The 25,776-nt window shown below is 40.8% G+C and overlaps 1 protein-coding gene across 1 annotated transcript in view; it reads right to left on the reverse strand.

Annotated features, from left to right (window-relative positions):
- Positions 1-25,776, reverse strand: part of SPAG16 (sperm associated antigen 16) — a 428,424-nt gene that overhangs the window by 265,810 nt on the left and 136,838 nt on the right. The window contains exon 12 of the mRNA XM_058186100.1: positions 12,385-12,570. Within this exon, the coding sequence (XP_058042083.1) occupies positions 12,385-12,570 (186 nt within the window). The remainder of the gene's footprint in view (positions 1-12,384; positions 12,571-25,776) is intronic.

The following is a 25,776-nucleotide window of genomic DNA, read 5'->3' on the forward strand; positions in this document are numbered from 1 at the left end:
GGTATCAACCACCATCCCGGCTATCACATCCAGTAGCTCGGGCAGGGATGCTGTCATGTAGCAAGGAGCCAGGTACGTAATCAGCAAGCCCATCTGTACTCCTTGGCCCCATTTCACAAAGAGGGACTCACATCCGGCTATCTGAGGAATGGTGACCTCCCTCGGCTCAAGACCTTCTTTAATTATAACTGCCACCTCCCCACCCCTACCCTGGGCCCTCGGCTGATGGAATGCTCGGAAGCATGGTGGGCACATTTCAACAAGGGGCACCTCCCCTTCCGCGCCCAACCAGGTTGATACCCCCCGAAATGCCCATCAGGTCTGCATCCCCCTCTTGTATAAGATAAAAAATGAGGGGGGCTTTATTCACCACAGACCTGGCATTACATAACATCAGCCGAAGACCCAGCCTCTGAGGATTCAAGCCACCCGGGGAATGAGAAAAGTCAGGGGGACCGGAGTGTGCAATCGCTCGCAAACAGCGAGCACGCACTTCCCGAACATAACACGGGCCCCTGCTTCCACCATATCTGCCCCTCCCATTTACCGAGCAGATGGAATAGCCCTCTTTAGATCGAGCTCCCGCCTCCTCCGTCGCCTCCAAACCTATAACATCTATACCGCGAACCATCGCAGGGTCAAGCCATGGCCCTAGTGGGTTTCCCCCAAAACCCATCCTAGCCCTCCCTCCCCTTAAAAACCCTTTACTAGGATCATTTAAAAAAGTTTTAAAAGACAATTTAAAAAAACCCCTCAATCCCTTCTTTGCAGCGTGCCACCTCTCGGGATTCCAAACTCCATCATTGAGGTAGGCCCACTATAGAGTGGAGGGCCACATCTGCGAGAGGGGGGAGTCTCGCAGACCAAGAAGTTCCACTGGCAAAAACATCACAGTCTCAACGAATGGCAGGCAGTTTATCTCGGTAAGTCCAGATGGTATCCCGGCAAGTCCAGATATATAGCAGGTTCAGGAGGCACAAATATGCTAAGGCCCATAGGGAGTTACTGTGTTTAAACAACAGTAGACACCCCCCCCCAAAACGTCCAGCCAGGACAAAGAAAACCCAAACACCCATTCATGGTGTTCGGATCAGTGTTCCGTCCGATTACTGGAGACATGGGAGCTATGTAACATTTTAACTAGCTCGAGGGATTAAAAATCCAGACCACTCTCTCACCGTGGCTGGTCTGATAGTCCAGACCCCCTGCTAAGTAGAAGCCAAGCGCCAAGCTGACACAGCCTGAGGGGAGTAGAGGCTTAAACCGCCCTCTCACTGTGGTAGGACAGATGGTTATTCCCCTGGTGGTGAAGCTGGTGAAATGATAGAAGTAAACCAGCTTCAAAAGCCATGCATTATTCATGTCCTCCGGCTGGGAAACGGGATTAGATGTCAAAAAACCCAAAGGTGGAGAATGATATCACCACCGTCTTCAACTCCACTCCACTCAGCGTCCTTCAATCACAGGGGCGGGGGGAGGGTCTGACCAGCCCAGGGCAGCCCAGGACAGCAGCCAAGCCAACATCCAGCCTCCGATATAGCTCCCCCCGGTGGAAAAACGCCGCCATTACCATCGCCGCCCAACTAATGCAGTTAATATAACCACCACTCACGCCAACCATCTCCAGCCTCATTCCAGCCAGCCAAGCTCTCCCGGGGGGCGAAAAACCCCTCTTCAGGCTGGCGGGACATTCCTCCAGCTGAACCAGGGGTCAAAGATGTTCAAATTGGCCCCTTGCAAGGACAAAACCGGAAAAGGCTGCCATTCCTTAATCCTTACTCCATCATTACCACCTTCTTGAGCACTTCCTTAAAGGGAATTATATCATAATTGGAAAACGAATGTACAACTGAACTCATCCACACTACCCTGTACAATGCTGTTACAAATCTAGGTCTTGATCAACTAGTAACTAACAACACAAGACTCAACAACTGCTTTGACCTCATCTTCTGCAACAATACAAACTCAATTTATGGACTACAAATAAAAGAACCCTTTTACAACAGTGACCACAGAATGATAGACTTTTGTCTCAATATACAGCCTTACAAAAATCTCCATAATAATGGGATACCAAACTACAACTTCAAAAAATCCAACTATGATCTTATAGACACCGACTTCTCATCTCTTGACTGGCAAATTCTATTCTCTAACTGTATTACTGCTGAAGACCACTATAGTGTTTTCCTACTTGAAGTCAATAGAGTCATTAAACTATATGTATTACAAACCACCACCAAAATCAGGAAAAACAAATTACCCACATCAATAAAAAAGCTCCAATCCAAAAAAAAAAATCCCTCTGGCGAAAAAACAAAACTGGCTATGTAGCCAACTTTAAAAACCGCTACAAAAATATATGCCACCAAATAAGGATTGAATGCACCAATTACCACATCAAACAAGAAGACCTTCTGTGCACAAAATGCAATTGCGCTTTCTATAATTTTGTAAACAACAAGCTTAAAGACTCAAGATCCATCCCACCCCTAAAAGGATCTAATGGTAAAGAATGCAATGATGTAACAGTTAAAGCAAACCTTTTTAGCACATTCTTTGGCTCAGTCTTTGTTAACAGTAATGGCTCATACCCAACATTCCCCAGTCATACCAACAATGATTACAACGATCTAACACAAATAGATTTCACAGAAGATAATGTTGAAAAGGCCCTTCGCAGACTGAAACCATCTCTATCTATTGGACCCGATGGTCTATGTGCATACTTCTTAAAAAAGCTTTCCACTGTTATAGCAAACCCCCTAAGCATAATCTTTGAAAAATCTTTCAGGACCAGCTCCCTTCCCAAACTTTGGTCACTAGCCACGGTCATCCCTGTCTGTTTCAGGGGGCTCGGGAGGACCCCTTGCAAGGTCGGGCTGAGGAATTTGGAAGTTATCTGCACGATAAATCCGCTCAGATCCGGGATGGGTTGGACACAGATTGGGTAGAACTGGACGGGATGACGCGGGCACGTCTTGAGAACATTGTTTGGGCTGAGTTTGATCCTGTAACTCCCGATGACATGGACAGAATACTGGGGAGATTGAATGCCATCACATGTTTATTGGACCCGTGTCCCTCCTGGTTGGTACTGGCCACCCAGGAAATTACACGAGGCTGGCTCCAGGGAATTATCAGCGCTTCTCTGAGGGAGGGAGTCTTCCCAGCCACATTGAAAGAGGTGGTGGTGAGGCCTCTCCATAAGAAGCCTTCCCTGGACCCAGCTATTTTGGCTAATTATCGTCCAGTCTCCAATCTTCGCTTTCTGGCGAAGGTTGTAGAGAGTGTGGTGGCTTGGCAACTCCCCCAGTACCTGGAGGAAACTGTTTATCTAGACCCATGCCAGTCCGGCTTCAGGCCTGGGTACAGCACAGAGACGGCTTTGGTCGCATTGGTTGATGATCTCTGGAGGGCACGGGACAGAGGTTGTTCCTCTGTTCTTGTCCTGTTAGATCTATCAGCGGCGTTCGATATCATTGACCATGGTATCTTGCTGCGGCGGTTGGAGGGCTTGGGGGTGGGAGGCACCGTTTTACGGTGGTTCTCCTCCTACTTCTCTGACCGCTCGCAGACGGTGTTGACTGGGGGGCAGAGATCGACCCCTAGGCAACTCACTTGTGGGGTGCCGCAGGGGTCGATTCTCTCACCTCTCTTGTTCAACATCTATATGAAGCCGCTGGGAGAGATAATCCGTGGTTTTGGGGTGAGCTGTCAGCTGTATGCTGACGATACTCAATTGTACATCTCCACCCCAAACCACCCCAATGAAGCCGTCAATGTGATGACTCGGTGTCTTGAGGCTGTTCGGGTCTGGATGGGGACGAACAGGCTCCGACTCAACCCATCCAAGATGGAGTGGCTGTGGATGCCGGCGTCCTGGCACAGTCAGCTTACTCCATTGCTGACTGTGGGGGGCGAATCGTTAGCCCCCAGGGAATCGGTGCGCAATTTAGGCGTTCTCCTGGATGCACGGCTGTCTTTAGAAAACCATTTGACAGCCGTCGCCAGGGGAGCTTTTCATCAGGTTTGCCTGATTCGCCAATTGCGCCCTTTCCTGGACCGGGATGTGTTATGCACGGTCACTCATGCCCTTGTCACTTCCCGTCTGGATTACTGCAATGCTCTCTACATGGGGCTCCCCTTGAGGAGCACCCGGACGCTCCAACTGGTGCAGAATGCAGCTGCGCGGGGGATTGAGGGAGCTCCTCGTAGCTCCCATGTAACACCTCTCCTGCGCAGGCTGCATTGGTTGCCGGTGGTCTTCCGGGTGCACTTCAAGGTGTTGGTTATCACCTTTAAAGTGCTCCATGGCATTGGACCGGGATATTTACGGGACCGCCTGCTGCCGACAGTTACCTCCCATTGTCTGGTACGTCCAGTGCGCGCCCACAGAGAGGGTCTTCTTAGGGTGCCATCGGCTAGTCAATGTCGGCTGGCGGCCCCCAGGGGAAGGGCGTTCTCTGTGGGGGCCCCGGTTCTATGGAATGAGCTGCTGGTGGGACTCCGTCTCCTCCCTGATCTCCGGACCTTTAAACGCGAGCTCAAGACTTTCTTTTTTCACCAAGCGGGGCTGGCCTGATTGATTTTAGTATGGGGGGTTTTAGTGGGTTTTAATAGGGTTTTACTAAGGTTTCAGTTTTGATAAATTTTAGCTAATATTTTAAGTATACAGCGATTGAATCAGTTTTTTTAATTTGTTATTTTATTTTATTTTGTTAGGTTTCTTGTCGTTTTATTGGCTGTACACCGCCCTGAGTCTTCGGAGAAGAGCGGTATAAAAATATGAATAAATAAAATAAATAATAAATAAATAAAATAAATAAAAAAGGAGACCCCAGCCTAGTTGAAAATTACAGACCAATTTCTTTATGCTGCGTCACCTGCAAAGCAATGGAATCAATCATCAACCAATCCATCACCCTCCACCTAGAAACAAACAACCTATTCTCTAATAAACAATCTGGTTTCAGGAAAAAATTATCCTGTAATCTACAACTTCTTCACTGCAAAAATATATGGACTACAAATCTTGATCAGGGCAAAGCAATAGATGCAATTTACATAGACTTCTGTAAAGCATTTGACTCAGTGGTACATGACAAACTTCTTCTAAAACTAAAATCCTACAGCATCTCCGGACCCCTCCATAATTGGATAACTGTGTTCCTGTCAAACAGGCAACAAGTGGTCAAAATGGGCAGTGCCCTATCAAATCCTGCTCATGTTAATTGCGGTGTCCCCCAAGGCAGCATTCTAAGACCAACACTCTTCATATTATACATTAACGACCTCTATGACCATATTATAAGTAATTGTGTTCTCTTTGCCAATGATGTTAAATTATTTAACACTACCAACAATGCGGCTACCCTTCAAAAAGACCTTGACTTTGTGTTGGAATGGTCAAAAATTTGGCAACTCCAAATCTCAACCAACAAATGCTCTGTCTTACACATTGGAGAAAATAATCAGAACACTAAATACAAGCTTGATGGACATGACCTTGTAGATAACCCTCACTCTGTCAAAGACCTTGGAGTTTTCATATCAAACGGTTTAGCTCACGCTGGTAAAGCCTGTTATTAAGGCTTATTAAGAACACAGTAGCCTGCAATTACTGCAGGTTCGAGCCCGGCCCAAGGTTGACTCAGCCTTCCATCCTTTATAAGGTAGGTAAAATGAGGACCCAGATTGTTGGGGGGGCAATAAGTTGACTTTGTAAATATACAAATAGAATGAGACTATTGCCTTATACACTGTAAGCCGCCCTGAGTCTTCGGAGAAGGGCGGGGTATAAATGTAAACAAACAAACAAAAAAAATGATCTAAGTGCCAAAGCCCACTGCAACTACATCGCCAAAAAGGCATTAAGAGTTGTAAACCTAATCTTGCGTAGCTTCTTCTCCAGAAAGATTACACTACTAACCAGAGCATACAAAACATTTGCTAGACCAATTCTCGAGTACAGCTCGCCTGTCTGGAACCCACACTTCATTTCGGACATTAATACAATTGAGCATGTCCAGAAATATTTTACAAGAAGAGTTCTCCACTCCTCTGATCATGTTGTGATTCTGGCCCCCGAGCCTGTCCTCATGGAAGAGAATGACTCAGAGAGTGAGGGAAAGGAGCCGACAAGGCCTCCCTCTCCAGGTCCCTCCTTCCTGGCAATGCCTCAAGTGCCAGCGGAAGGCCAGGAAGAAGATGTGTCAGAGCCCCCACAGATAGAGGACGAGGAGGATCAATCCTGGATTGACCCTAGACAGCGTCGGAAAGAGAGGCGTACGCAGTAGAGGAAGAGGTGTGGCAGGCCCAGGGAGTGCTGAGTCACTGAGCCACACCCCACAGGGTTTAAAAGCGGGTGGGGTTGCCATCGGGTCCTTGTTGACGGACAAAAGCTACTAAGTGTGAACTGCATCATGTGAGCTTCAGACAGTTTTTGGATTTAAGGCTTGGATTTTCGTGAGTAACTCTTGACCATTCTTTAGACTCCTGGTTGCTCCGGCAACGGGCTGTAAACACGCTGACTCTTGATAAGAAACTTGGCTGGCACTTGGAGAGCAGCTGCCAGAACTTTCCTCTGCCAAAGGAAACCAGGCCAACTTGTAAATAAATAGCTGGCAGACATCCTTCAGCGCTCGTGTTTTCTTAGGTGAAGTGGGGGGGGGGGGACAGAACAGATCTACTTCAGCTTCAACCACAACAATACACGAGCATACAATAGATTTAAACTTAAAGTGAACCGCTCCAATCTTGATTGTAGAAAATATGACTTCAGTAACAGAGTTGTTAATGCCTGGAATGCACTACCTGAATCTGTGGTCTAATCCCAAAATCCCCAAAGCTTTAACCAAAGACTATCTACTGTTGACCTCACCCCATTCCTAAGAAGTCTGTAAGGGGTGTGCATAAGAGCACCAGCGTGCCTACCGTTCCTGTCCTAATGTTCCCTTTGGTTGTATTCAATTTGTTATTTCATGCTTATACTTATATATATTGTTGTGTTTGACAAAATAAATAAATAAAAATAAATAAATAAATAAATAAATATTTTACCAGCAAGGCAAATAATTTTAATCAGTACTCTTTAATTCAATTAACATTTCTATAATTTTTGTTCTGCTTCCTTTGTTGGTTTGGAGGGGGGGAGTCACTATAGTCTCTGCATGTATACATTCCCATGTAGAAGTGTGTCACATCCATACAGCTGCTGAGATAAAAAAAAATATATTCAGGAATACCTATAGTTTACAGTTTCAAAGCAAGTGGGCTTTGTGCAAGGCTTATACATATGTTTGACTATAGTTCATAGGCAATCTGTTTAAATGTGGCAGACTTTCAAGAGAGAAATACCTTGTGGGGGACATTGCTTCTCCTTGATAAAACATAAAAGCAGAGCTAATTGGTCTCAGCTGGGCAATCAATCTTGCTAACTGTCACTGATAAATGAGTGAAACCAAATGGCAAGCTATTCATCTTATTGAAATGGAACTTTGTCATGTTTTGTGGCAAAGTTCTGAAGAGGAAATTTACTTGAATATCCAACTAAGCAAAGTGCCCCTTTGGAAATGGATGCAACCTTAGCATTTTTATAAAAAAAACCACAACCACCCATTTCTGAATCATGATATGGGAAGGGTAAGTTGCTTTACAATAAAGTACTGGAGGTGTGCATTAAAAAGGAGTGTCTATAAACAGGTAATTGTCTAAATATGGGCAAAGTGACAGATCTATTTAGTCCTAGGCACTAGGAACCAGGAAATGTTGCAGAGGAGGACAAGGATAAGAGCCCTTATTCATGGTACATACTGTAGACTCCCAAGCTTCTAATTGCAAAACATAGGATCACATTATTCCTGAATGTACTGTACCTATGATGGTGGGATTCAGATATGTTTCTCTAATTCCACAAATGTTCAAAAACATTATTGAAGCAATAAGCTTTTAAAAAGTAAATATCCTGGAATATAAAATAATGTCTCTCAAAAAAAAGATTAGGCTGAAATTACAATATCTGCCTCTATTACTATATTCTTAACATATTTTTTTAAAATAATATTTTAGGGGGAAAACCATATTCTTTCTTTTAGACAAATGCATTTAGTTAAATAAAATTAATTAAACAAAATTCCATCTCATATCGCCTTTTGGAATATTTCATCAAAAGCATGAATAAACCAAACAATCTTAAATTTGTTGTCTTGTATTCCAGGTAAAAGAACACAACTTGCTTACCTAACTACTTATTAATAACTACATATGAGATTAATACTATTATTATTCATTAATTTACAGTCAGAGATCAAACCAATACATTTGATGAAAATTAAGAAGCCTTTCTTCTGATCATAGGAAAAGTGTATAAGGGATCAATCTTTTTTTTTATTTCATTTTGTCAAAACAGTATACATAAACATCGACATAAAACAATACATCATAAAAGAAAAACATATATATAAGTAAAAGTATGCAACAACTATGTTGATTTGATATAATGAAAGGGAACAATAGGACAGGAACGGTAGGCACTTTTGTGCTCTTAAATACCCCTTAAATAGAATAGAATAAAATAGAATACTTAAATAGAATAGAATTTTTTATTGGCCAAGTGTGATTGGACATACAAAGAATTTGTCTTGGTGCATATGCTCTCAGTGTACATAAACGAAAAGATATGATCATCAAGAATCATAAGGTACAACACTTAATGATAGTCATAGGGTACAAATTTAACACTTAATGATACAACACTTAATGAAAGTCATAGGCTACAAATAAGCAATCAGGAAACAATATCAATATAAATCGTAAGGATACAAGCAACAAAGTTACAGTCATACAGTCATAAGTGGAAGGAGATGGGTGATGGGAACAATGAGAAGATTAATAGTAGTGCAGATTTAGTAAATAGTTTGACAGTGTTGAGGGAATTATTTGTTTAGCAGAGTGATGGTCTTCGGGAAAAAACTGTTCTTGTGTCTAGTTGTTCTGATGTGCAGTGCTCTATAGCATCGTTTTGAGGGTAGGAGTTGAAACAGTTTACGTCCAGGATGTGAGGGGTCTGTAAATACTTTCAGTCCTCTTTTTGACTCGTGCAGTATACAGGTCCTCAATGGAAGGCAGGTTGGTAGCCATTGTTTTTTCTGCAGTTCTAATTATCCTCTGAAGTCTGTGTCCGTCTTGTTGGGTTGCAAAATCAAACCAGACAGTTATAGAGGTGCAGATGACAGACTCCTCTGTAGAACTGTATCAGCAGCTCCTTGGGCAGTTTGAGCTTTCTGAGTTGGCGCAGAAAGAACATTCTTTGTTGTTCTTTTTTGATGACTTTTTAATGTTAGCTATCCATTTTAGATCTTGCGATATGGTAGAACCTAGAAATTTGAAGGTCTCTACTGTTGATACTGTGTTGTCTAGTATTGTGAGAGGTGGAAGTATGGAAGGGTTTCTCCTAAAGTCTACCACCATTTCTATGGTTTTAAGTGTGTTCAGTTCCAAATTGTTCTGGTCGCACCACGAGGCTAGTCGTTCAACTTCCCGTCTATATGCATATTCATCACTGTCTTGAATGAGATAGATTACTGTTGTGTCATCTGCGAACTTCAGTAGTTTAACAGATGGATTGCTAGAAATGCAGTCATTGGTATACTGAGAGAAGAAAAGTGGGGAGAGAATGGAAGGGCCCTGTGCTAATTGTATAGGTAATAATAATAATATCAGAGTTGGAAGGGACCTTGGAGGTCTTCTAGTCCAACCCCCTGCCCAGGCAGGAAATCCTACACCATTTCAGACAAATGGCTATCCAACATTTTCTTAAAAATTTCCAGTGCTGGAGCATTTACAACTTCTGCAGGCAAGTTGTTCCACTGATTAATTGTTCTAACTGTCAGGAAATTTCTCCTTAGTTCTAAGTTGCTTCTCTCCTTGATTAGTTTTCACCCATTGCTTCTTGTTCTACCCTCAGGTGCTTTGGAGAATAGTTTGACTCCCTCTTCTTTGTGGCAACCCCTGAGATATTGGAATACTGCTATCATGTCTCCCCTTTTCATTAAATTCTTTTCATTAAACGAGGCATACTGAGTTCCTGCAACCGTTCTTCATATGTTTTAGCCTCCAGTCCCCTAATCATCTTTGTTGTTCTTCTCTGCACTCTTTCTAGAGTCTCAACATCCTTTTTACATCGTGGCGACCAAAACTGAATGCAATATTCCAAGTGTGGCCTTACCAAGGCATTATAAAGTGGTATTAACACTTCACGTGATCTTGATTCTATCCCTCTGTTTACGCAGCCCAGAACTGTGTTGGCTTTTTTGGCAGCTGCTGCACACTGCTGGCTCATATCTAAATGGTTGTCCACTAGGACTCCAAGATCCCTCTCACAGTTACTACTATTGAGCAAGGTACCACATATCCGGTACCTGTGCATTTTGTTTTTTTGGCCTAAATGTAGAACCTTACTTTTTTCACTGTTGAATTTCATTTTGTTAGATAGTACCCAATGTTCAAGTCTGTCAAGATCTTTCTGTATCTTGAGCCTATCTTCTGGAGTGTTGGCTATTCCTGCCAGCTTGGTGTCATCTACAAATTTGATGAGTTCTGCATCTATCCCCTCGTCCAAGTCATTGATGAAGATGTTGAAGAGTACTGGGCCTAAAACAGAGCCTTGGGATACTCCACTGCATACTTCCCTCCATGTGGATGTAGTTCCATTGAGGACTACATGTTGAGTGCAGTTGGTCAGCCAGTTATGAATCCATCTGGTGGTGGTGCTGTCTAACCCACATTTTTCTACTTTATCTAGTAGTAGATTATGGTCTACTTTATCAAATGCTTTAGGTATCTGATGTGATTCTGCTTAGCTTCACCTGCTGCTTCCTGTTTGTTAGGAAGCTTATGATCCATTTATCAGTGTGTTCAAAAAAATGAAACATGTTTTTAGGAGGCAGTCATATAAGTTATTGCAGGGGCAAATAAAGAAGCAGGATAGATCACTACAGTTAAGTACAATTATACAAAAAGAATCACTACAATTATGCATGCAAGGGATGTGTATAACTGCAACAACTGCCTACCATCCCTGTCCTAAAGTCCCTTTTTATTCGTATCCATTTCATATATTCATAATCATGTTTATACATTTCATGTATTCATAATCATATTTATACTTTTATCTTTAATCTTATATATGCTTGACAAAAATAAGTAAATAAATAAAAATTATTAATTAAAATAAATTAAAATAATTAAATTAAAAATTATTCTCAGCTTCACAATCTAGGGTTGTAAATCATCATTATAAGTCAACCTAAAGTTTCATATCTGCGCAATCGAATGAGTGCCATTATTTATATACTGGTAGTTCAACCAAAAATAACAAAACATGGAAAATTATGGCATTTTTAAATATATTACTAAACTGAAACACAAGATGTAAAAGGACATGATATACTGTACTTACAAAAGGCTCTATTTCTCAAATATATCATGGCAGTAAAAGCAATTTACAGTAGAGAAAATCAGGAGAAATTAAGATAACCTATACCAGGTGTGTCAAACTCGCGGTCCCCAAGCCGAATGCGTCACATGCTAGTCACGCCCACCCCCAGTTTAGCGAAGGGGGGAAAAGTCATGATACATCACGTGATGAGAATGTGACACTGCAAATTTGACCCCCCTGCCCTACACAGTATTGTTCTGCATAGAATACTGAATTCATTAAATGGGCAGTAATCTTTCATGACAACCCTTTGCAAAGTAATGGTTTTTATAAAGCAATATGATATAATAAATTATGTTTTTTCTTGTGTTGATGGGCGATGCATAGCAACCTACACTCTTGAGTTCTAATTCATTTTGCAATCAAGTGGTTTTGACTTCTCTCAAACTGATCTGTGCCTGCTATATGATGGGGGAATCAAGGCAGGACAGGGTATTGGACAAAGAATCTGAACTCTCATCCATTCTTGCTCTGTTCTTTATTTACTTAAGAACCCAGCAATTATTTCTTAAGGTGACCTAAATGTGCTTGTTTCATTTAAGGATACAAAAGCTGCATTCAATTATTACTTTTTGTGCCTTTCAGTCAGATTTCGACTCCTGGCAATTGCCTGGACTGGTACCTGGTACCTGCAATTTTCTTGGTAAGTAAGGTTTTTCAAAAGTGATTTGCCACTGCTTAAGAATGACTGGCCTAAGATCAGCCAGCTGAATTTATGCCTGAGGCAGGACTAGCAGTCATGGTTTTCTGGTTTCTAACCTAATGCCTTAACTATTATACTAAAGCAGTTCTCTAAATTATTGCTTATTTTTTCTAAAAACACCACCATTTTCTCCCCATTTAAATTTACACATGTAAAAAAAAAATAAACAATCACATACCTGTTCAGGTCCCAGACTTTGCTTGTTTCATCCATAGAGGCAGATGCAACAAAATCACCACATGAATGCCAAGAACAATCCAAAACTGCATAGCTATGACCTTCTAGTTTCAGAACGCACCCACCCGTCGTGAAGTCCCATACACGAACTGTTTTGTCTCCACTTGAAGTAACAAGTTTGGATCCACTGTCATTGAAAAACATAAATCTGATTTAGAACTTTAAGAAAGTTCTTTACAGCTGTTCAATTAAATTTCCCAAGTCAATATGATGAAAATCTCCATTCTTCATACTACTAGTATTATTATTACTGTTTATATATTATTTTCAAATGCTCAAAGAAATGTAATACTTTATCTTTTTACTTTATAGGAATATACTGTTGATTGGAAGCTGTGGGAAAGGTTGCCTAATCGTGTTTAATAACTACATTAAAGATAAAGGAGAGTAAGGTGCAAACCAAACAGGATGGAAGAGGAATTCAGCTTACTGATCCCAGTAATAGACAGAGGATAGGCTTTCAAGAGGAAACTATTTTTTCTACTTAAAATGTGTAATAGTTTAAACCAAGCACACATACACACACAACTTTTAATGTTTAAAAAATATTTCTATCACAGTATTAAATTCTTAACAATATTAGCACTTCCCTGAAAACTATTTGTTTAACAAACTGGAAAAATAAAGAAAAAAAATGCAAATTTAATTGAATACATTTAGATATCCATCTGCATGTATTACTATTGTTACATAAGATAATTCATATAGGACTTAAATAGAAGTCTGATTAAAAAGATGTTTAATCAAATGTCTGATTAAAAAAGAATGCATTTATTCTCAAAATTTATATGCCACCTGATTCCAGGTAGTTTACAATATGGATAAAATGCCAATAAAAACAATAAATAAATAAAAATAATAAAATCCATTCATATAACAAATAAATAAGTAATTATTAAATACAACAAATAAATATATTGCTCTTAAATGTAATTAAACACTTTAATGACATAAATAATAAAATAAATAAATAAATTGGAATGCTCTCTGAAAGAAGACTGTTTTAATCGTCATCTGAAACATTACCAAATAGGGCATATCTAAATGTTAGTTGGGGTGGGGTGGAGAGGAGAAATTGTTCAATATTTAGGTCCCAGTCACCCTGCTTTTTTTTATGGTGAATTGACAGAGCTTCCTCTTCCTATGAGATCATGTAAGTTAAGCATTGAGAAAATAATTCTGACCGCTTTAATTGGTCCTCGAGGCTTATTGGCAATCAGTGCACTTTCCACATAACGGGCTATTTTGATAAACTTCGGGTGTCAGCAATCTGCAGCTCCAGAGCTGCATGCGGCTTTTTGGGCCCTCTGCTGTGGTTCCCTGTTAGGTGATCCCACTACTGCCTGGCCCCACCCTTTGCCCTCCTCTCCTAATCACCCCTTGCTTGGCCTGAGAAGGTAAGGGCGACGGCGGGGAATGGAGAAGCAGCCGGGGCTGATTCTCTCTCTCTCTCTCTCTCTCTTTTTTAAAAAGGAAAATAATATTTTCTTTCTTCTTCCTCTTTTGGAAATCTGGGTTAGCTGAGGAACGAGCACAAGCCCTGGCAGAGTCTTCCCTTTGGGAAACCCTTCTCCTCCCCCTCCTTTTGTGACCCCTTGGCTGACTGTGGTGGGGTCGGGAGGGTATGCACAAGCGGGGAAACCCTCCTCAAGTGATCAGTCGCCCACCCGCACACACCTTTGCTGTGCTTTGGCCAAGCCCGGCTAAATTAAGTGCCTTTTTAATTATGTTGTCACCTGATGAAAAGTCCTGAAAACTTGTGTAACCTTTTGTAGTACAGTAGTTGGCTTGGCTCTCATATATCATTGTGAAACTATGGTAATTTATTCTTTAGTGAGCAAGGTTATTGTAATAACTTTGTATTTTATTCTTTAGTAAGCCACTGCAGCTATTATTTTAAAAATAAATTAAGTCAATCACTCAAATTAAAAAAATATTCATATTTAGAGAACTGTGTATGTTGGAGCTCCAACCTTGGCAACTTTAACACTTGTGGAGAATTCTGGAATTTGAAATCCACAAGCTTTAGAGTTGCCAAGGTTGAGACCCTGCATCCATATCTCTCTCTCTCCTCCTCCCCCTCCTTTTGTGACCCCTTGGCTGACTGTGGTGGGGTCGGGAGGGTATGCACAAGCGGGGAAACCCTCCTCAAGTGATCAGTCGCCCACCCGCACACACCTTTGCTGTGCTTTGGCCAAGCCCGGCTAAATTAAGTGCCTTTTTAATTATGTTGTCACCTGATGAAAAGTCCTGAAAACTTGTGTAACCTTTTGTAGTACAGTAGTTGGCTTGGCTCTCATATATCATTGTGAAACTATGGTAATTTATTCTTGAGTCAGCAAGGTTATTGTAATAACTTTGTATTTTATTCTTTAGTAAGCCACTGCAGCTATTATTTTAAAAATAAATTAAGTCAATCACTCAAATTAAAAAAATATTCATATTTAGAGAACTGTGTATGTTGAGCTCCAACCTTGGCAACTTTAACACTTGTGGAGAATTCTGGAATTTGAAATCCACAAGCTTTAGAGTTGCCAAGGTTGAGACCCTTGCATCCATATCTCTCTCTCTCCTCCTCCCTCCTTTGTGACCCCTTGGCTGACTGTGGTGGGGTCGGGAGGGTATGCACAAGCGGGGAAACCCTCCTCAAGTGATCAGTCGCCCACCCGCACACACCTTTGCTGTGCTTTGGCCAAGCCCGGCTAAATTAAGTGCCTTTTTAATTATGTTGTCACCTGATGAAAAGTCCTGAAAACTTGTGTAACCTTTTGTAGTACAGTAGTTGGCTTGGCTCTCATATATCATTGTGAAACTATGGTAATTTATTCTTTAGTGAGCAAGGTTATTGTAATAACTTTGTATTTTATTCTTTAGTAAGCCACTGCAGCTATTATTTTAAAAATAAATTAAGTCAATCACTCAAATTAAAAAAATATTCATATTTAGAGAACTGTGTATGTTGGAGCTCCAACCTTGGCAACTTTAACACTTGTGGAGAATTCTGGAATTTGAAATCCACAAGCTTTAGAGTTGCCAAGGTTGGAGACCCTTGCATCCATATCTCTCTCTCTCTCCCTCCCTCCCTCCCTCCCTTATTTACTGCTTCAAGGACAGCATATGACGGCATCTACCACACCTGCATCTTGTGCAGGGCCCTGCGAACCCTACAACATTGGTATGTGTTGTCAGTGGAAGTGGATATTGACTTCCTGGGACCAACGCTGGAGGACCGGTGGACGGGGTGAGTCTCTCCCTCCCACCCATAAAAAATACCCCAGGAGCATAACATGCCTCAGACAAGAGGGTAGGGGCACTGAGCTATGGCATGCTGATCCAGCAAACTCAACCACAGTGCCACAGCAACCCCGAGAGAGGAGGCAACAAAACCAGCTCCAAGGACCTGCGAGACAGCGCTGAAAGGTCTGGAGGTCATAGAGTTCACCCCCCGGCTCTGTGGAGTTGGGAACTCCAACCAACTCTGGTGAGGCTGACAGTGATGGTGACGACGATCCCCTGGTAAGTCAGCGGGTAACCCCATAACCCTCCCTGTGGTGTTAGTGATGTCCTCTTGGGGATGCAAGGGGGAGGATGCTGGCTTTATTGGACTCAGGCTGCACCTAAAGTTGTTGAAAAGCTGGGACTGAGACTCAAATGGCTGGGGGGTGCCCATAGCATTTGCCAGGTAGATGGGATTGTAGATGGAGGGGGCCCAGCTCATTTTATAACTGAACCAGTAGAGATGAGAATGTGAAAGCATTAAGAGACTCTGAGTTGTATAGTGGCACCAGGGATGGAGAGGCCCCTCCTACTTGGACTGCCTTGGTTGCAGAAGTGGAACCCTGAAGTGAATTGGAGAAGAGGCTTTTAAAGATTCAGCAGAAAGTGGCCAAGGAAGAGGAAAAGTTTCCAAAACTTGGTGGTGAGAGAAACAAAGGGCAAAGGGAGCTGGGGGCAGCAGCTTGGAAGCACTCAATAAACGAATCCAAAATCCCGAAGGAGTACTGGGACTTGAGAGATGTGTTTAGTGAGAAAGGCTCTGATGTGCTCCTGCCCCATTGCCTCACAGACTGTAGCATTGAAATCCTTCCTGGAGCTAAACTCCCAAAACCTAAATTTTACTCGATGACTCCACATGAGCTAGGAGAGCTTTGCACCTTCATAGACAAGAACTTAAAACGTGGATTTATCGAACTTCCTGGTTGGCTCCGTTGGCAATGGAGGTGATCTTTTTGGTCACCAACCTCTGGATCGTGTTGGACTGCTAAGACAGCGACAATCAGCTGTCCAACGGTTTGGAACTCCCCCTCTTCGGGAGAAGAAGAGGAGGTGAGCAAAAGAAGCAGAGGTAGAGCTTCCCTAGAGCTCCTGGAAGGCCCCTCAGAAGCCCCCTCAGAACTTCAAAGTGCTCCAGATCTGAGGCTTTTCTTCCTGCTTTGGCAGACCTAATTGCCGTGACCAACTGCCGTGACCAATTTTAACTTAAAGAAGATAATACCGGACTGAACAGAAACAGGAGAGCTCTAATTATAAAAGCAAGTAATTAATCAATTCCCTGTTATTTTTTTTTAAAGTTTTGGATTTGACTTTAAAGCGAAAATGGCGGTTGTTCTTTAATGAGCTACGCAGTTGAAAACGAAAGTGTTACAATTCTCACTGTCTGCTGTTTATTGCTGAAGGCCAGCTGGAAATGTTTTAAAACATTGTAATGAGAAGGGAGAAGAGATACTGAGACTGTGTTTTTTTTTTAAAAAAGACTTAAAAGATTTATACGTAACATTAAGTTAAAGAGAAATTTTAAGAGATGGCAGCAAAACAATTAAAGTCAACTGTTACAAAAACCCCAGGAACATCAACACCGGGAGTCTCTCCAGCACATACAGCAGATACAAAATCACTAAATTTGGAAGCACTTCAGGATAATCTGAAAGAATTTATGAAAGAATCTCTTAACGATGCTATGAATTGGCAAACTTCCCAGATAGAAGATAAGTTTAAATTAATTACAGAAGAAATGTCAGAGATGAAAAAAGAGATGTTAGAAATTCAAATTGGAAATAAAGAAGTCAAAGAAGGTTTGGTGTCAGCAGTACAGGGTCTGGCATCAAATGTGATTTTACTGGAGCAGGAAGTAGAAGAAATAAAGAAAGTTAATTTAAAATTGGAAAATAAGATTGAGGCAGTTCAAAGTAAAATGGATAAAGTTGATGATGAAATTATTTTGGTATAATATAGAGCTATGGAACTTGCTTTACGAATCCGTGGCCTGAAAGAATGTAAACATGAGAATTTGAAGCGAATTTTTTCGGAGGCCTTTGCAGAGATTTTGGCAGTTTGGCCAGTAGATGTGGCTTTTCATATTGATAAAATTTATCGTGTGAATTCCTGGATAGCAAGACAAAGAAATCTTCCGAGAGACATTGTTATTTATTTTACTACTAGAACAGTGAGAAATGAGATTTTACAAGCTTCTTTTAAAGGAGACAAGATTCAAGCGGCTGGCCAAGATATTTTAATACTAAAGGAAATTCCCCCAAAAATGTTGAGAGGTAGGAAGGAGTTTGCTTTTTTGGTGAACGAACTTAAAAAACATCAGATTGAGTATAGATCGGACATCCCAACTGGTATAATAGTTTACTATGAAGGGAAAGCAAATCGTCTTAATACAGTCAGTAAAGCACGAGAGTTTTATGCTTATGTGCTTAAAGCTGGAAGTCCACCATCTCCGGATGGTAGGAGAAAGGAAGGCGAAATTAAAGAAAAAGAAGTGATAGTAATGGAAGAAGACCTTTTATAAGCGTTGGATGTGTCTAAGATGGGATCAGAGATTCCAAAAGAGCCAAGGATGACAAGAGCAGCTGTCAAACGCAAGGAACAAGAAGAAAAGGCTCAACAGGCTCAATCTGCTATTACCAAAACGAAAACAGTGGGAGGAGCAAGGCCCAAAGAAAGATATGATTTGCGGCTGGTGCTTCAAAAGTTTCCGATTGCTGATAATGGCAATTAGACTTTTATCTTGGAATGTTAATGGATTAAACTCACCACAAAAGAGAAGAATGATATTTTATTATTTGAAGCAATTTAAAATGACATTGTATGTTTACAAGAAACACATATTAGAACATTAGACCAGAAATATTTGATAAATTCAAAATTGGGAATACATTTTGTTGCATCTGCTACAGAAAAGAAGAATGGACTAGTTGTTTATATAAAGAGTAATTTATCTGCAACATTAATTGAGGCGGATAATCAAGGAAGATATATTGCTATTGAACTTTTATTGGAGGGGAGAAAAATACTTTTAATAGGAGTTTATGCACCAAATCAACAACAAGAAAATTTTTATAAGTTTTTACATAAAAGAATAACATCTTGGGATTATAAAACTTATATATTAATGGGTGATTGGAATGGAGTGATGGATATCCAGAAAGATAAAAGAAGTCTTAGAAATATTTCCAATCGTGTAAAACTGCCAAAGGCATTCTTTGATTTGATGGAAGATTTAGAATTGAGAGATGTATGGTGAGAACGCAATGAAAGAGAGAGAGATTTTACATTTTTTTCTGACAGACATCAATCTTTTTCTAGGATCGATTTTATTTTAATTACTAATGATTTGTTTTTCAGAGTGAAGAAGACAAAAATTTGTTCTAGAACTTTGTCTGATCATAGCCTGGTATGGATTGAGCTAGATCGGGAAAAAGAGGCCAGAAGGCCGTGGAGGATGAATGAGAACTTGTTTACATATGAACAAAATGTAAATGAATGTAAAACTCTAATGAAGGAATTTTTTTCTTTGAACATGGATAAAGGGACACCAGCAAAGCTGGTGATAGTTTGGGACACCAGCAAAGCTTATATGAGGGGAATTTTATTAGAGATGAATAAGTTTGAGACCCCCAAACTTATAGTCATGGGGGATTTCAACTTGCCATCAGTTGGCTTGTCATCGACGGCAGCTCGGGAGTTCCAGGCTTCCATGACGGCCTTGGACCTGATTCGAGTAAATGATGGCCCTACGCACACAGGGGGAGGCATGCTGGACCTGATTTATATCTCTGGACAGTGGTTAAATGATCTGGTATTAGATGACTTAGTAACAGAACCAATGTCATGGTCGGATCATTTTCTCCTTCGCCTAGACTTCCGAACCGCCATTCACCACCGCAGGGAGACGGAACCTATACGGTGGTTCCGTCCCAGGCGCCTGATGGACCCTGAGAGGTTCCAGAGACTGGGCCATTCCCTGAGGATCTGGCCCACGGCACGACTGAGGAACTGGTCGTGGCCTGGGAACAGGCCGCGGCCGGGGCCCTGGACCGTGTCGCGCTGCGACCTCTGACCCGGCGCAGATCTCGTCCGGCCCTTGGTTCTCCGAGGGGCTGAGGGAGATGAAACGCCGGAGAAGACGCCTAGAGAGCACCTGGAGGTCCAGTCGCTCGAAGCTGATCGGACACTAGTTGGGACCTATTCTAGGACCTACCTAGTGGCAATGAGGAAGCGAGGCGCTCACGCCCACCCTCATTGCATCGGCAGATAACCGCCCGGCCGCCCTGTTTGGTGACCGCTCTCCTACATCAGGAGGTGCGGATGACCTTTGCAGGACAAGCCGAGGAGTTTAGTGGTTATCTATACGATAAAATCGCTCAGCTGAGTCTGGACCAAATTGATCAAGCGAGGAGAGAGCACGTCTTGTTGAATATTTGGGATGAGTTTGACCCTGTGGCTCCGAGGGCGTGGACAGGTTGTTGGGGAGGCTTCATGCCACATGTTTACTGGACCCGTGCCTTCCTGGCTGGTACTGGCCACTCAGGAGGTGACACGAGGCTGGCTCAGAGGATTATCAAGCTTCTTTGTTGGAAGGGTTTTCCTGCCTTGAAGATGGTGAGACCCTCCTAAAAGCCTCTGGACCAGCTATTTTGGGTAATTATGTGTCTCCAACCTTGGCTTTGTTGCGAAGGTTGTAGAAAATAGTGGTGTACAGCTCCCAACACCTGGATGAATCTATCTAGACCCGTTCCAGTCGGTTTCCGACCCGGATACAGCACGGAGACAGCTTTGGTCGCATTGGTGGATGATCTCTGGAGGCCAGGGACAGGATATTCCTCTGCCTGGTCCTATTAGACCTCTCAGCGGCGATACCATCGATCATGGTATCCTGCTGCGGTTGGAGGATTGGGAGTGGAGGCACCGTATCGGTGGTTCTCCTCCTATCTCTGAGTGCAGACAGTGTTGACAGGGGGCAGAGGTCGCGAGCCTCACTTGTGGGGTCAGGGTCGTTCTCTCGCCTCTGTTCAACATCTACATGAAGCCGTTGGTGAGATCATCAGTGGTTTGGGGTGAGATACCAGCAGTGACTCAGCTGTACTTTTCAGACCACCCCAATGAAGTTGTTGAAGTGCTGTCCCGGTGTTTGGGCTACGGGTCTGGATGGGGAGAAACAGGCTCAAGCAATCCTCCAAGACAGGTGGCTGTGGATGCGGCAGATTCAGTCAACAGCTGGCGGCTGGCTGTTGAAGTATGATAAGGATAGGGTGCGCAACTTGTGTCCTCCTGGATGACGGCTGTCGTTTGAAGACCATTTGACGGCCGTCTCCAGGAGCCTTCCAGGTTCCTGGTTGCAGTTCGTTCCTGTGATCGGGATGCCTATGCACAGTCACTCATGCGTTACCTCTCGCTTGGATTACTGTAATGCTCTACATGGGCTCCTTGAAGTGCTCGGAGGCTTCAGTTGGTCCAGAATGCAGCTGCGCGGGTTATAGAGGAGCTCGTGGCTCCATGTAACACGCTCCTCGAGACTGCACTGGCTGCCTGTGGCCTTCGGGTGCACTTTAAGATGTTATGACCTTTAAAAGCGCTCCATGGCAGGACCTGGGTACTTTGGGACCGCCTGCTGTTACCAGCCTCCCAACCCGTGCTCCCAGAGAGGGACTTCTCAGGTGTCCGCCAAACAATGTGTTGGCGGCCCCAGAAGGTTCTCTGTGAATCTGGACACTTCCCGGGTGATACCTGACCTTGGACATTTCGTTGAACTCAAGACTCATCTTTTTATTGCTGGCTTAAATTGGGTTTTAAATGTTAATTTATTAATTTTAAGGGTTTTTAGTATGGTAAATTTTAATTGCTGGGCTAATTTAATAAGTTTTTTAAATCGTATTTTAAACCTGTATATTGTATTGTCGGTTTTTATTATGCCTGTACACCGCCCTGAGTCCTTCGGGAGAAGGGCGGTATAAAAATCAAATAAAATAAATAAAAAATAAATAAATAAATAAATAAATAAATATAGAAATAGACTGCACAAAAGGCGAAAAGAATTAGAAGAGGAAATTAAAAGGAAGGAGCAGTTATTGGTATGTAATCCAGGAGATAGTAAAATAAAAGAGTCAATAAATATATTAAGAGGTCAATTTAATATGCTGATGGCAGATCAGGTGGTAACTAATTTACAATATGCAAAACATAATTTTTTTAATAATTCTAATAAACCTGGAAGGTGGTTAGCATATTTATTTATTTATTTATTTATTTATTTATTTATTTTATTTAATTTTTAATTTATTAAGAAAGAAACAGAAATGACGTATAATTGATAAAATAGAATATAGAGGTAAGGAAGTATATCAGCAAAATTTGATTAAAAAAGCTTTTTTAGAATATTATACTATATTCTAGAGATGTGATTAATGATAAAGATATAGATAGATATTTACAGGACCACGGTATCTTAGAAATTACAGTAGATCAAAGGGAAGAGTTGAATCAATTAATTTCTTCAGAGGAAATAGTGTTTGCAATTAAGCAGCTTAAAGCGAATAAAGCACCAGGTACAGATGGTTTGACAACTACTTATTATAAAAATTTACAAAATGAGATGATTGTACCACTTAAGGAGTTATTTAACAGAATACAAAGGGGAGGAGAAGCTCCTCCTTCATGGAGGACAGCTTTTATCTCATTAATACCTAAAGAAGATCGAGATGGTGTTAAACCAGAGAATTATAGGCCAATATCGCTTTTAAATACTGATTTTAAGATATTTGCTAAGATATTAGCGAATAGATTGATGCCACTGATGAATCAATTAATTCATAATGATCAATCAGGATTTATTAAGGGGAGACAGATGAGATATAATATGAGACAAACTGTAAATTTACTTGAATATTTGGAAAGAAACAGCCAGGTCTCAGCAGCATTCTTCTTTTTGGATGCGGAAAAAGCTTTTGATAGATTGGATTGGCAGTTTTTGTTTAAAGTAATAGAAAAAATGCAATTTGAGGATTATTTTATTCAAGCAATTAAGGCTATATATCAAAAGCAAACAGCTCAAATAATAGTAAATGGTGGATTAACAGAATCTTTCAAGATTGAGAAAGGGACTAGGCAAGGGTGTCCCTTGTCACCATTATTATTCATTCTAACTTTGGAAATATTATTGAGTAAGATACGTGGTTTAGATCGAATAAAAGGAATTAGAATTAAAAATCAAGATTATAAATTAAGAGTGTTTGCAGATGATCTGGTTGTTTCTTTATCTCAACCAATACATTCAGCTGTATATTTGATGGAGACAATTGATCAGTATAGTAAGGTATCTGGGTTTAAAGTGAATCAACAGAAGACAAAAATGATAATTAAAAATATGAATACACATCAGAGGGAAGAATTAGAAAGAATAACTGGATATGAAGTAGTTAAAAAGGTTAAATACTTAGGAGTATACATTACAGCATCGAATGTAAAATTATATAAAAATAATTATGAGGTATTGTGGGGAAAAGTAATTAAAGAAATGGAAAATGGAAGAAGTTACAATTATCATTGTTGGGAAGAGTGGCAGCTATAAAATGAATGTTTTGCCTAGATTTTATTTTTGTTTCAGATGATTCCAATATTGAAGAAAGATGCAAATTTACAAGAATGGCAAAAGGATTAATAATTTGTATGGATGGGTAAAAAACCGAGGATAAAGTTAAAAATAATGCAAGATGTTAGGGAAAGAGGGGGTTTAAAAATGCCTAACTTGAAATTGTACTATAATGCAGTTGTTTTAGCTTTAATTTCTGATTGGATTAATTTAACAGAGGAAAGGATTTTGAATATAGAAGGTTATGGTTTGTTATATGGATGGCATGCATATGTAATATATGACAAGAAAATTGATAAGACATTTAAGAATAATATGGTCAGAAGTGCTTTGTTGAGGGTTTGGAAAAAATATCAATATAAGTTAGATGGAAAGATACCAATATGGACCATCCCCAGACATATGATAGAGAATATAAATATATTACAAAAAATGGAGGTTATCACTTACAAAGAGCTTTTAACTATGGAAAAAGGGGAATTAGAGTTAAAATCTAGGGAGAAATTGAGGAATGAAGGGAGAAATTATACATGGTTCCAGTATGGACAATTGCAATCTAGATGGAAAATAGATCAGAAAATTGGTATAAGGCAAAATGATGATAATTTGGTAAAACAAATAAAAGATCAAGGTCAATAGCATATAAAGAGATTATATAATGTATTGGTTGAAATTGATTCAGTAATGGAATTGGTTAAAGATTGTATGGTAAAATGGGCACAAAATTTTCAACAACCTATAATGTTAGAAACATGGGGAAAAATTTGGGTGAGGAATGTTAAATTCACGCAAGCACAAAATTTAAGAGAAAATTTTTATAAAATGTTTTATAGATGGCATTTAGATCCTAAAAAACTTTCATGTATGTATCCAAATGTGAAAGCAAAATGTTGGAGATGTGATTGTGAGGATGCTACCTATTATCATATATGGTGGACTTGCAAAAAAGTTAAAGCCTTTTGGATTAAAATATGGTGGATTATGCAGAACATTTTGAAAAAGAAGATCAAGTTTGTTCCACAGTTCTTTTTATTAGGAATAATTCCAGATTGCACTGTTATAGAGACAAAACTGATTTTGAATTTAATAACTGCTGCAAGACTATTGATTGCACAATATTGGAAGAAAGAAGACTTACCTACAATTGGAGAATGGATCAAGTATCAAATTTAGCAGAAATGGCAAAAATTTCTGCCTACTTGAAAGACTGTACACAAGAAAAATATATTTTGGAATGGAGGAAGTGGATTGATTATATTCAAAATAAGTATCAGATTAAACAATATCAATTAGTTTTTGAGTGAAGTTAGGAATTGCTATGTATTAGTTTAAGAAAGAAGGGAATTGATAGTGTGATGGTGTGAAATGGAATATGTTTTATGTTATATTTTAGATTATGTTTGTTAGTTACAATACCCTGTATTCTGTTCTGGGAAGTCTCGGGGAAATGGGGGAAGGAAGACTATAAATTGATTGGTTGCCATTGTACAGGAATAATGGTAGAATTAAACAAGTTGGAATGGTGTAAAGTCAGGACTGCTCGGCAAACACTCCCGAAGGGAAAGGGTAAGGAAAGAGGAGTAAAGAAGGAAGAAAGTAGGCAGGCAGGTGGGTAGGGAGGAAAGAAGGGAGGGAGAAGAAAGGATAGGAGGAGAAGAAGAAGGAGAAGATAGAGGGTTAGAAAGGATGGTAGTGAGAAGTGGGAAAGAGGTGGGGAAGTAGGAAAGCGAGGAGAAGGATGGTGGGGAAAGTTGAAGAAGGATGAGAAGGGAAGAAAGGATTAAGGGAGGGAGTGGCGGTCGAGCAGCCCTGATTGAGTATAATTTGAGTATAGGATTGATTGTTGGATAAGTGATTGTATTGTACACTGGTCAAATTGTGGGAATTATTATGGAAAATAAAAATTTTGCCCTAAAAAAAACACACACAAAAAAACCGTGGATTTATCCAAACAGCAAGACCATGAGTGGCAGTCCCAGTTTTGTCTATGCATTGATTATAGGGGGCTAAATGCGGTGTGCGTAGAAAATGTCTAACCACTGCCCCTGATGAAGGACATGTTGACGCATTTAGCCAAAGGAAAAATCTTCACTAAGTTAGATTTGCGAGAAGCTTACTACCAGGTGTGAATCAAGGAGGGTGATGAATGGAAAATTGCATTTAATTGCTTCCTGGGATATTTCCAGTTCCAGGTGCTCATTTTCGGCTTATAGGAGCCCCTTGCTGTGTTCATGCAACTGATCAATGAAGTGCTGCATGACTTTTTGTACAAGGGAGTGTTGGTGTTGGTGACGTTTTCATATACATTGAAATGAAGAAGGAACATGTGAAATTGGTGCGGGAAGTCCTTAAAAGACTCCGAGCCACTGAACTGTATGAAAAGCTTTCAAAGTGTGAATTTCACCAAGATAAGTTTGATTACCTGGGTTATCGTATCTCAAGTGAAGGAGTGGAAATGGA

The sequence above is a fragment of the Ahaetulla prasina genome, chromosome 1 (assembly GCF_028640845.1).
Source record: "Ahaetulla prasina isolate Xishuangbanna chromosome 1, ASM2864084v1, whole genome shotgun sequence".
NCBI classification, from domain to species: domain Eukaryota; kingdom Metazoa; phylum Chordata; class Lepidosauria; order Squamata; family Colubridae; genus Ahaetulla; species Ahaetulla prasina.